Below are 13,485 nucleotides of genomic sequence, written 5' to 3' on the forward strand. Positions count from 1 at the left end.
AGCCCGTCGTGGGTGGTACCAACCCTGGGCAGGTGGATAAGAAACTAGGCTGGGCAAACCATGAAGAGCAAGCCAGGAAGCAGCATTTCTCCATGGTCCCTGCTTCAGTTCCTGCCTCTGGGGTCCTACTCCGTCTTCCGTCTGTGGTGGACTACAAGCTGTCGGATGAAATAAACCCTTTCCTCTCCAGGTTGCTTTTGGCCATAGTGTTTTGTCACGGAACTAGAAAACTAACTAGGACACCATCTTGTCTTAAAGAATGGAGGCCACCCGCCGCTTTCTCCTCTGTTCTTGTCTCACTGCTGTTCCTCTGGACCTTCCCTCCTCATCCATGGTCCTCTTACTCCAGGCAGTCACCTTCTGCCTCTGCCACTTTCAAACTCATCCACCCCTCAACCCAACACATCCTACCTTGATCCCAACCCTCCCCATTTACTGTCCTAAGGTGAAACACCCCACGTTACCCCACCTTTATAATCCATTCTTCCTGATACAGCTGAAGTTGGGTTTCCAGAAGCACCTCCCTGACCTACCAAGGTATCAGCCCTCTTTAGACTCTTCTAAACCCCCCTCCACACACACACACACTGCAAAGCGCATGCTCTGCCTCACCTACACCTCTGCTTCCACACTGGCCGCACATGCCTCCCTGCACCCTTTCTGGCCTCCAGCTTTTGCTCTGGCCTGACTTTCTGCCCCCAAGGCCTCTCTCTGCCTTCTTTGCTTTCTTCTTACCTTTTGGCACCCCCACCCACCCCCACATTCTGACACTGGTGTTGACTCTAGTGACAGTGTCTCACTGTGCCTTGAGGCTTCACTGTTCTCTCCATGACTGGCAGTTTCCTTATCTCCCTTTTCCACTGGGTCTTGAGCTCTCATGGGACCTCTAGACTTGGCACAGCATCCACCATCCCAGCGGTGCTCAGAAAGCGCTTGGGTATAGCCATCCTTGCAGTAGCTCTGGGTTAGAGCTGGAGTTAGTGAGCTGGAAGGAATGCAGAGTTGATGTTGGGGTTCTGGGAGACCCAAGGGCTAGCATGGAGGCTGCCAAGTTCCTATCCAAGCTCCATCACTTGCTGATGTAACTCTAGCCAAGTTCCTTAACCTGGCTGTACCTCAGTTTCCTTATCCTTGAAGCAATAATAATGTGTCCCTGTCTCAAGGCTCATGGGATGGGTTAGATGCTTTCGTGCCTGGTCAGCCTTTGGAGGGAGGTCTCATTAATGCCTTTTTACAGATGAGAAAGCTGAGGCCCAGAGAGGTGATGTTCCCCAAGCAAGGAGGAGCACCTGGAGGGAAGCAGAGCTGGGCTTGAACCCAGCTGTTTGGTGTGTGCCAAGGGCTGGAGACACCTGGCCTTACCTTATCCCTCCAGGCTGAGATCTCAGCCTCCAGGTAGAAGTCTCCAGAAATATGCTAAAAGGTTCTCATTCTCTCTCTCTCTCTCTCTCTCTCTCTCTCTCTCTCTCTCTCTCTCTCTCTCTCTCTCTCTCTCTCTCCTCCAATGCCATCACACAGTGTTCAGTTAGTGTGACTTGCATACAGTCATTTCCCCAAGGAGCTCTAGCTAGTCCTGAGTGCTGAGTGCGTCCGCTCCGGGCACAGTGTCCAGAGGTCCGGTCCTGGGTCCTTGCCGGCCAGCATGTTGGCAGCAAGCTCTTCCCCATTCAGCCACCTCTTGTGCTCCAGTGCTTTATGGGGGAGGGTCATTAAGGAAGCTTTTTCCCAGGAAGAGCTGTGCCTTCACCGAGTCTCTGCTGTGGAGTGCCCAGCCCCCACACTGTCCAAAGCTGCCCTTGTAGGTTTCAAAACAAGCCCACAGCCCAGCAAGCTGAGAATCCCCCGTCCACTGAGCTTGCTTTTCTCCAGAACCTGCCGGGTGATAATCGGCACTGGTTGAACATAAAGAAGACAGTTTGAAGATGTTTTCAAATCGAGTCTGATGGAACAAAAGAGCAGTTCATCCGCTGTGGCTTTTTGTGTGCTGCTTCCCAATTGGGAAATGAGGTTGTTCAGTTAAGTGAGGGGGCGCCAGAGGCCGCTGAGGCTTGCAGCTTCCACAATGTGAAGAGGGGCACGCAGCCAGCTCACTCCTAGCAGGCCTGCTCCCCTCTTCCTTTCTCTGTCCCTGTGTGTTTTCAGACTTCAGATCCCCAATTCATCAGACAAGTCCACCAGTAAGAAAACACACATACACACCCCTACCTGCTGGGTAGCCTGTATGTATTTTCATGAGCTGTCCCAAACCTAGACTAGACAGATGCAGAGCATGCCATATCCATGCACGGGGACCTAAGGCTATTTATTACTCCTCTCTAGTCAATGGGCTGTCCTTTGAGGTGTAGCAATTTGTATGACAATAGATGTACATCTGCTACTGGGTTCCCAATACACAGACAAGAGAGGCATTGGGCACCCTGAAATTTCATGCACGATTTAGGGAATGATGATATTTTAGCAAGAAATTCTATCCCTGCAGTAACTCTCAAAAAGCAAGAAAAAAATATAGTTGCTTTCCACCTTTGAGGTCTTTGGGGGGGATGCTTGTTACTGTGGCAAAACTGGATCCATCCTGACTGCTACAGAAGCCCAAAAAAACTTCCTGTAAGAAATTATAGATAAGGCATACTTTGAAGTGTGAGTAGAACTGAGCCAGGAGAGGAAGGGAGAGGAGATTTCATCCCCCCAATTCCTGTCAAGAAAATGGCAAAGTTAAAAATGACTCAGGTGGCAATTGTCACGCTCTTCTTCATTACTAGGGTTCTGCTTCTGGGAGTCCAAACTTTTTTCATTTGGTAAGAAATTCATATAAGACATGGCCCACTGCTCCCAGGGATCTACTGGGCAAAGATGCTTCTCAGCTTCCTAAAATTCAGTAGAATTTTAGGTCTTTACAGACTCATAAGGTCTTTGTGAGGTGTGAGATCCTCCAATGAATTCCAGCTGGAGACTGCTAAAGCAGGAACTATGGTTGTTGTTGGGCCTGGCCAGCAGACTCCTTCCTTCTTACTGCAGTCCTCTTTTGCCCAGCTTCGCCTTCTTGAACATACTGACCTTGTATTCCCGGAACCTAAGGTAGTGCCCAGCACATAGTAGGCCCCTAGGAAAGATGCACTTAGGGTGGTTGCTCGCGTTTCTTCCAGCCGTGAGCTGGTTTCTAGTAACCCTGTGGCTGCCCACAGTCTGATTTTGTTTGGGGGCCTGCCTGATTTCTCCAGCAGGGGCTGGGGCGGCAGGGAGCCTGCTGACCAGTGCTAATTGGTGTCATTGAGTAATTAATGCAGAATCAGGCCCGAGCTGATTCCCAGGGAGACAGACACTGAGGGTGGCTTTCATGCTTGGTGGGATGGGAGTTCCTTTCTCCGGGGACATTCTCAGAGCACTAAAGGCGACTGGCACCGTCTGGTGGGGGTGGCTTGGCAGCCAGAATGGGGTTCGTGGAGCAAGTGTAGAGGGGGTTTGTGCTGGTGCCACGGTTGGACACAATATGGAGCGTGGCAAGTTTGACTTTAAAGAAACACAACCCCAGGGTGGGCTCTGGGAGCCAGGCATGCGTCAGCCCTGCAGAATGGATGGGCCCTTGGAGAAGGCCATGGGAGACAGTTACGGCATAGCTGGTGTCCTCACTACTCTATGGCCTGGGTCCTCTTGGTATGGGCACCCCTCTGCCTTAGCATGGGTCTCCTCTCTTCTCCTCCCACCATTTCGTCTGCCCTCTGTCCCCCAAATGCACCACACTTGTATCTAGACATTTAAAGGTTTCACTTAACTTAGAAGAGTCTCCTTTCTTCAGAGTATAGATCTTACACTCCTTCTCCCAGGAGGCTTCCGGGGGCTCCCTGCAGCAGTGAAGATTGGTTGAGGTATGTTGCAGTAACAAACCAGAGATCCGAGAGACGCAAACGACAGTCTTCACTTATGCTGGCCCTGGGCCTTGGGCAGTCCTGTAGGAACGGGGCTACTAGAAGCCTCACCTTGACACTCTTCCATGGTCACAGCAAAGGGAGGAAAGGCATCTGGAGAGCCATGACACCTAGCTCTAGAAGCTTCTCTCAGATTCGACACATGTTCCAGAGTCCTGTGGCCACCCTTGAGTTCAGCAGGGCAGCAATGTGTAATCTCCTCTTAAGAACACACACTATTTATAAAGCAGTGTATTCTTCTAGATATGCCAGACTCAATGGGGTGACTCCTAAGTCCATTGTGCCACATGTTTTGGTTTTTTTTTTTAATAAGAATATGGTTCAACAAAGTCACAGACTGGGTCTTGTCCTTCTCAGAGGCCTCCTGCCCCGCCAAGCGTCTCACAGTTAGTGAATGATGGACGATGATGGGTGGGAGTATTGGAGAGCAGCCCATCCTTGTTCCTCTGTTGCTCTGTCTCTGCCACAGGTAGGGACACAATGGGACACCTTCGGTCCAGTGACTCCCACCCTCTCTCCACAGGCGCCGGGTCTTGGCTATATCTGATGGTATTGAGCATATTGGAAACCTCCGTTGGGAGTTGGCATTGTGTCTCTTGGCAGCCTGGACCATCTGCTACTTCTGCATCTGGAAGGGTACCAAGTCGACCGGAAAGGTAAGAGTTAACTGTTGAGCAGCTAGCCACAACTGGAGATGGTTTTTGCACATGCTAACAAGTGACCTATAGATCACCGAGAAGCTCATGTTGGACATACCAGCTCGGGACAAGGAGTCCACCTGGGAGCCAAGAGCCAGCTCTTTCATGTAGCTGCCACACACTTCAGGGCTACCCTGCTTTGCCTGAAGCTTTGGATTTCTCCTCTCTGAAATGCCAAAGCCTTATCCCACCTCTTTGGGTGAGTCAAGAGTCACAAAGGTAAGGCAGGACAAGATGTATTGAAAACTGGAATATGCCCCACAGCTGGGGCCATAATTCTGCTGCTGCTGAGCCCGACTCCAGTTATGTACCAGGGCAGACAGTGTTGGCCTCCCCACTAACCATCCTAGGTGTCTATGTCTCACATTCCTTCAGTGTGGAGGAGGGAGCAAGGACTTCTGTCTTGCAGCCTTGCCGAGCTAGCTGTACCAGGTGCTCTCCAGGGTCCCAGGGGAAGAGAGGGGGAAGACAATGGCCAGCTCTGAACTGCCTTGGAACTGTACGAGTCTACTCCACTGGAGGGCTGCTGGTCAGAACCTGAGCCCCTTCCAACCCCAGGGGGCCTTGGGTCAGAGCACAACATAGACTCTCCACCTCAAGATTGACATCTGTGGCCATGCTCAGCTCGGTTGTGTGCTTTACAAAAAGAAGGAACTGAAGGAAAAGAGTTAATTCACTGGCAATGTCTAGAATTCAGGTGTTCTGGTTGGCCACCATCCCCCACTGACCCCTGCTGCTCCTACTCCTGTGGCTGAGGATCCAGACCACCAGTCTCTTGTCTGCGACTCATTCCCTGTGCTTGTGAGAAATGGGAAAGGGAACATTCCTGTACCTGAGCCTCCCCGACTCCACCACTCTTCACGGATGTGGGTGACACAGGTAGTTGCTGGTCACCCGTGTTTTAAGTTCTTGACTGGGACGAGAGCTAGAGGGGAAGCCTCCAAGCACTGAGGGGTCAGCTGCTCTGAGTCCCTTAGTGACAGCTCTCCCCTGAGGCCCCTCGGGGGTGGGTGTGGAATGAAGAAACTGCTGAGCGTGGGAGACAGGGTGGCCCGCAGGAGGAAAGCTGGGAAGACACAGACACAGGAGAATGACACATGAGCAAGGCAGTGTATGCCGAAAGGCTGTCATGGAGGTACCTGGGAACCCCATCAGTAGAACAAGGACATTTGTGTCCCTCCAGCCATGGTGATCAGCTGGCCTTTGCCTTCTGTGGGTTACGATGCCATAAAGGCGATATGATCCCTCTGCTTTTGCAAATAAGGAGTGCTTACCTTTTTGCTCCACTTTAGACTGTCACCTTGCTCTCCCTGTGTCTCTCCTTGCTGTCTTCTCTAGCTGAAGAAGAGGATAACTGGATGATTAAGAGCCAGCCTCAGTGGCTGGGGAGCTGGCTCAGCAGTTAAGTGTGCTTGGAGCTCTTCCAGGGGACCTGAGTTCAGTGCCCAGCGCCCATGTTAGGTGGTTCACAGCCTCCTGTAACTACAGCTCCATGGAATCTGGTGCCTCTGGCCTCCGCAGGCACCTGTGTTCACATGTGCACACGCACACACACACACACACACACACACACACACACACACACACACACACACTTTTAAAAATAAATCTTAAGGATAGCAACAACAAAAAAAATCAGGACTCGATCACCATGAATCAATCACCTGGAATCAGTACTCAGTCATCATGTCTGTCGTTCACTGGCTATGTTGTAGAGTGCTCAGATTAACATCTCCGAGCCTCAGTTTCCCTTTTATAGAATGCGATACATGAGCTGGCTGCATGATGAGACAAAGGGTATGAGGTTGTGTGTTAGGGCTGAACAGTGTGAGGAGTTCACAGGAAGTGCTGAGTGAATGGAGGTGTTCAATAATCTTGTATAAAGATAAACGATAATTTAAGGGGTGGTTTCTGAGATAGGAGTGGTAGTGCACACCTGTACCTCGGTGCTTGGGAGGCTGGGCGGGAGGACTGAGTTCAGTCTTCCTTGGCTGCACAGCAAGACCCTATTTAAGAGAAGGAGGAGGAAGAACAGGAAGCGAGAGGCGGGGGAGAAGAAGAAAAACATTAAAAATGGGTTCTGACTCCCGCTGTGGACTGGCATAATCCAGTGGGTTTTGCATTCCTATTATATTTTTACTTATCTATGTGTCGTGTGTATGTGTGTGTATGTGTGTCAGAGGACAGCTTACGGGAGTCTCTTTCAACCGTGTGGTCTGAGGGATCAAACTTACACTGTCAGGCTTGGCAGCAAGTGCTTTCCCTGCTGAGGCCTCTTAGCAGCCCTCAATGGGTTTCTAAAAGTGAGGAAAACTCACCCTGTACCCTTCCCAGTAGGTTGGTGGGCATGCCTCAGGAAGCTGAGGGGAAGAGCCACCAATACTGCCTCTTGGAGGCTGTGCCTAGATCAGTGGGCTTGGCTGGGCCGCAGTGATGTGTGGCACAAGGAGAGCCGACTGGGGTTTATGTACGGGAGCTGTCCGTATGAGCCTGGCATGCGGCCACAGCAAGACACGTTTACACTTAACCTTTGCATGGACCATGTGCGGTTGTCCGGGGCGGTGGGCAGCCCAGGTGTTGGAGAAGTCCTGTTGCAGGACTGGGCTCTAGGAAGGGCAGGTGCAGTCTGGGGGCGGGGTTAGATGAAGCTGCCAAGGAAGAGGAGAAGCAGGTGTGTCTTTAGCCATGATGTCCCTTCCGGCCCTTCACTTGGCGGGGGATGGTACATCCCCACTTTGTGGGGAATTAGTGTTCTGTTTCTCAAGTGGAGAGCCAGTGACTGAGTGATCAACCAGCCTGGTTACAGGTGTCTTGTGACTGTGCCTCAGCCTCACCTCAGGCACTCTTGGACTCTTGGGTTTTTGTGGCCTTGAACTTGCTGTGTAGTTGAAGATGACCTTAAACTCTTGATCCTCCTGCCTCCGGCTCCTGAGTGTCGGGATTACAGACGTGTGCCACCACACCCATTGGCATACCCTTGACTAACAGGTAGACCATTGTGATATCGTGAGGGGCACACCTTCCCTGGTCCCCCTTTGTCACAGCTTTAGAAGCGACAACCACAGCTGCAGTCATAACCGCAGTTCACTGTTTGGAGTCTGGTGGTGGTGGTCACACTCAGGCCTTGGAACATTCCTGCAAGGTGGGAGCTCAGTAGCCCTGTTTGCAGAGGCAGCAGATGAAACACCTAACTCGGTCACCCTCAGGCAGGCAGCAGCAGCAGATGGGGCTGAAACCCAGGCACTGGTGACTGCACAGCTGTCCGTGTTCTGCATAAGGGCACAGTCACACCACCTGCAGCATCCTGAGGACGGCCATGGCTTCCTTGTGACCTAATTCGGAAGAGGTTAAAGAGACTGCTTAGTACGTAGTAGGTACACAGGGGTGGCTGCATATATCTGAACAAATGCTTCTCAAGGCAGTACTGATGCTGGATCTGGTGAGCTGATGGACCATACTCTTGCAGGCTGGCGTCCATAGGATGCTCCCCATGTCCGTCCCCAAGGCCACAGTGACATACAGGATGAGAGCCATTTTGCCAGAACTAAAACGCCTTAGGCTAGGGCATCAAGCCCACACCACCCTGACTTTATGCATGAAAAAAAACCAAAAAAAAAAAAAAAAAACAACTGAGGCATGGAGTCCAAAAAGGGACTTGTCCAGTGTCACAGAGCAAGTGTGCCAGGCCAGGCGCTCAGCTTTTCATCGATGGTGGGTTCCAAGGTCACACCTAGCAACTTATGAAGAACAAAGGGCCAGGAATTGTCGGGTGCACTCAGTGGTGGTTGGGTGGGTGGGGTATATGGCATGGGCTAGCTTCTGTCTTTTACCCACTGCATATCTTGGATATGAGTCCAGAACCTAGAAGTCTCTTGAGTTCTGTACAAAAACATCTGAAAATAAAACATGGGGTCATCTGAGGTGTCCTGTGTAGGCAGCAGTTACCCCTGGCCCCAGAATGGGAACCCCGGCAAGAGCTGTTTGCATGGAATTCCTCAAGGAAGGAGGCATCCATCGTCTCTGGACTGTCCAGGTCTCTGGATGAGGTGGCGTCGGTCCTCTTCATCACCTTCCTGAAGATCCAGCATGCCTCCCAGAGCCAGAGCTCATCAGGCATGTCTAGATGACATGTTCATTAGTGTGAGAGAAGTTTCTGGTCCCTCCTATCACCAAGCTAAAATACTGCTTCTGACTTTAGCACAAATTCCTCAGTTCTTCCCATGATCAGGGAGGCAAACACTGCTGGCATGACCTCATAATCAATGGGTCTGGGAACAGATCACCAACATAAAGATCCCAGGGGAAGCTGTGACATACCACAGGTGAAGTCCCAATAGCACTATATATAACAGAGACGGTGTTCAAAATGGCTATGATGGGCCACAAGGCTTTTCTGGCATTGGTATCTTCCCCAGAAGACATCTGACACCACAGAGGCCAGCACTCAGTACCTTCTGGGGTCTAATGAGCAACCCCAACCCCAGAAGATGCTTCTCCAAGAGGAATGGATTAAAAAAAAAGGGCTCTGCCACCTACTTGTTGCTTCCTAAGACTGGTGGAGTGCACAGATGCCACTCTGTGCCAGTGAAGACAGTGGACAGTGTGGTCCTTGATGAGTTTGCAGTGTGCAGCCCTCAAGGGTAGGTAATATGCAACCGATGAGAGTGGGCATGCTAACATAAGCAGTTGTAATTGAGTGCCCGGATGTTGCTCCTCGGTAATGCAGCAGCTGAACAAGTCAGATCCTGAGAGTTTCCAGAGCCTCTACAGTGTGTTCGCCCCAAGGGCATCTTTGTTTTTAAACTCTTACAAGTCATGGATGATCGTAAAGTTGGCCCAAGGCTTACCATTGACCAGGAGCATCACTAACATTCAAATTCATGTCTTTGCCTCTTCTGTGCCCTCGGTAAGGAACAGTGTGCAGATTCAAGGACAAGACCTTGGTTGTTGTTCTGAGGCCATGGGAGCAGTTCATTCATCACTTCCTCTTCCTGCCTCAGAAAAATTGTCGATATTTCCATGCTGTTTCTTCTCTCTAGATACTGTGGAAGCTCCCGAAGTTTCCTATGGATTAAAAAGGGACCTGAATAGTTAATCATATTGTAAGTCCTGAATGAACAAGGCTCGTTACCTTCTAGGTGATAAAGTGTCACTGTGGAGGACTGAGACCGAGGACCCAGATCATTGATGTGACTGATTTTCCTGTGTCCATACATCTACCAAAGTCACCATGCTTGCCTCTGCTCTCAGCCCCGCTTGCACAAAGCCACTAAGTCGTTTTGGTCAACGCCACTAACCTCTCGTCCAGTTATTGGCCAAGCCCGCTGACGACCTTTGTACAGACAAAAACACACTCAAGTACCGCGTGTCGATGAAGCAGAAATTGCAAGTGACATCTTGAAGCCCCTCTCCCACACCATCCAAGTGGGACACTGCGTGTGTGTTGATGCTATGGTTTGCTCTTCCCTCACGTGAAGCTCTGTGAATTTCAAAGCTTTTTGTCTGCATTCTCCTGTGGTGGCTTTGCTAGGCCTTCATCTAACCCAGCAGCTGGCCAACCGCTGCTTCAGCAGACCTGACCCACTGCCTGTGTCTTTAAACTGCACCTGTTCACCCCAGTGTCGGCCAGCTACTGCACATGGTGGGACTGAGGAACTGCAGGGGCCGTGTGGCCCACAAAGATGTGGAGCATCCCTTATCCAAAAACCCGAAGTCCAAAAATATTCCAAAATCCAAAGCTTTCTGAGGGCTGATGTAACACCTGAAGAAATTCCCTATTTTGAAACTTGTTTCATATACAAATTTACCAAGATATATAAAATTATTTTTCGGCTGTGTATTTAAGATGCTTAAGAGCATAGTTGAATTTTGTGTTTAGTCTTGGACCCATACTCAATCTATCTCAATGTGTACAATATGTATAAACATCCCAAATATGTACAAGTAACCCAGCTTAAAAACCTGAAATCACAAACAGTCCTGGTTGCAAACATTTTAGGTAGCTTTGATAAGGAGTTTAATATGTTAGTCCAGTCTTCTAAACCGGTTATGTGAATGTTTCCCTTTTAATAAGAGATGACTGAAAACTGCTGTCACCTACTACATGGGCCATTTCAACCACTGGGAAACAACAGTGACTGTTTGTGAAGGATCCTTCACACATACATGTGGCTGCCAGATGCATATACACACTACATGAAAAAACATATACATACATACATATGCATGTATACCAAAATTCACATATACACACATACACACAAACACACAGATACATGCAGGTGTGCACATACACATGCATGCACATACAGACATATACAAATGTATGCCCCCACACATATAAACCCATATACATGTATGTACATATATACACAGAAACATGCATACATGCATATACACATACATATATACATGTGCATAGTCATATACACATATATATACAGATATGTGCATATATGTATACACATACCCATATACATGTATATATATACACACATAATCATACATATATGCACATGTGCATACACACATACCCATTCACATGCGTGCACATACATATACATACACATAAACATGTATATATATACACACATAATCATACATATATGCACATGTGCATACACACATACCCATTCACATGCGTGCACATACATATACATACACATAAACATGTATACAAATGTATATACATACAGACACAACTATATACACACGCACATATACATACAGACACACCTATATCCATATGCACATAGACACATACACACATGCACACATAGATACAATCATACATGCACATGCACACACATATATATACACATATAAACATACACAACCCATGTGCCCACACATACATTCACAAACACACACAGCTTGTTCTTGCTCCTCATACATTATCTCCCGTGTCCAGATGCTCTTCAGTTGAGGTTTCGTTTGTTATTTTGGTCATGCTGGGGTGCAGCCCAGGGCCTTAGGCATGGTAGGCAAGCTACTCTACCACTGAGCTCCTAGCCCAGCCCAGCACTTACTGTTTAGGGGCCTGAGCCTTCTCTTCATACCGACCCCCAGTGAGTGTTGGCCATGCACCCACTGCGCACCACACACAGGTGGGGGCTCTTTGCAGTGACAAGGGGCACAGCACGTGGAGCCTTTGATTTCCTGCAGAGGGAGGGGAGTAAGTAACAAATGCTGTTGGAGGAGGCATGGGGTCTGGTAGAAGGGTGCAGAAGGGGCTCCCCAGAGACCGAGGGTCGAGCCACAAGTTGCAATTCCCAGGTGAGGAGGCCCTGATGAAGTCAGGAGCCTTGCAAAGCCAGGGCGAGAGTTGATGATTGACAGACAGCGAGATGAACAGAGACGTGAATCGGGCCTCCTGCACTGTGCAAAGGGGAGGGACGCTTTTCCAAGGACGAGGAGACCTGTGGAGTAGACGAACATGGCTGACTTTCTGCCTGTTGTTAAGGGGTTGGTGGAGGAGAGACTGAGGTCATCACTGCTCGCATATGGCCAGGCAGGCGATGGCAGAGGCACGGGCACATAGATTACACCCAAAACCCCTTTCGGCTGGCGTTCTCGCTCTGCATGCACAGGACACTGAGCCCTTGCTGTCTCCCACCTTCTGAGCAGGGGTGGCCAGCCCGGCTTCTGGCTTAGACACTTGGCTTTCAGCAGAGAGCTGTCCCACCCAGCTGATACAATGCACCCTCAGGCTGTCCCGATGCCTCCTCTTCAGCTGGCATCCTGTCTTGCCCCGTTCCTTCTGTCCTTCACCGTGGATGATTTATGGATTTTTCCCCCTCATTTCCTGGTCTCCAGGGGCAGTGGTTGGGAGGGGAGGACCTATAAAAACAATTCTGGGCCCTCCGCACCTCCCCCTGCTGCCCCTGCAGAGGAAGCTGCAGGATTAGCCGGGATTTGAAGAAGAATCCTGTCTTTTCACGGCTCTGGGGCTCTGTTGTTATTCTTTTCAAAGCCCCAGGACACCAAGGCAGGGGGAAAAAAGTTAACAACAACAACAACAACAAAAGCCACACACACACACACACACACACACACACACACACACACACACCCTCACCCAGAAACAGCTGCAAACAGCCTTGAATTGAGTCTGTTTTCTTTTCCCCATTCACCCACAAGGACAGGAACTGGAGGTAACACAAGGACTCCCAAACAGACCGTGTCGTCTGGTCTGGACGTTAGAAACCGGGAGGCAGATGACTGAGCGGCGCCTCCTTCACCCAAACCCTTAACTCATTCTGTCCTCACACAAGCCTATGAGGAAGGTGCGGCCATTGTCCACTTTCTGTAAATTAGAAGACAGAGTTTCCCAGCCTTCAGGTCCTGGGGGATGCTGCCAGAGTCCAGGGGGGTCTAGGAGGAGGTGGCGTATGGAGGCCTGCGGGTGCAGGTTTTGTAGATGGAGTTGCAGATGGAGACTGCCTTAGGGACTCAGAGGACTCGCTCTCCCTCCCAACACTGAAGCAGAGCCTACAGCAGAGACGTGGCGTCCCACACAAGTGAGCTATGCGTCAGGAACACCCTGTAAAGTGCCTAATAGGTTCAGTGAGGCATGAAGGCAGGGTGAAGGGGTCGGGGGAGTTAAGGAGAGAGAAACGTAAGACAGCAGAGGACAGGCCCAGAAACAGACCTGGGCAGCCCTGCCTCCCAGCCCTCAGGCAGCCTTGGTGGTGAGGCTTCCTTCCCTAGTGGCGGGCGATGTCTGCTTTCAGAGAGGAAACTGGAGCGATCATGAGAGGCATGCAGAGCACCCCAGCCGCTGCCATGTGAAGATCCCAGCCAGGGCCCCCCAAACTCGAGGGTACGGGAGCCACACCACAGTGTCGGGGTGCTACTCACACTGC

At 50.3% G+C, this 13,485-nt stretch overlaps 1 protein-coding gene across 1 annotated transcript in view; it reads left to right on the forward strand.

The window, feature by feature from the left end:
- The window catches only part of Slc6a11 (solute carrier family 6 member 11), a 113,441-nt gene that overhangs the window by 27,350 nt on the left and 72,606 nt on the right, over positions 1-13,485 (forward strand). The window contains exon 5 of the mRNA XM_006994997.4: positions 4,447-4,579. Within this exon, the coding sequence (XP_006995059.3) occupies positions 4,447-4,579 (133 nt within the window). The remainder of the gene's footprint in view (positions 1-4,446; positions 4,580-13,485) is intronic.

The sequence above is a fragment of the Peromyscus maniculatus genome, chromosome 3 (genome assembly GCF_049852395.1).
Source record: "Peromyscus maniculatus bairdii isolate BWxNUB_F1_BW_parent chromosome 3, HU_Pman_BW_mat_3.1, whole genome shotgun sequence".
Taxonomy (NCBI): Eukaryota; Metazoa; Chordata; class Mammalia; order Rodentia; family Cricetidae; genus Peromyscus; species Peromyscus maniculatus.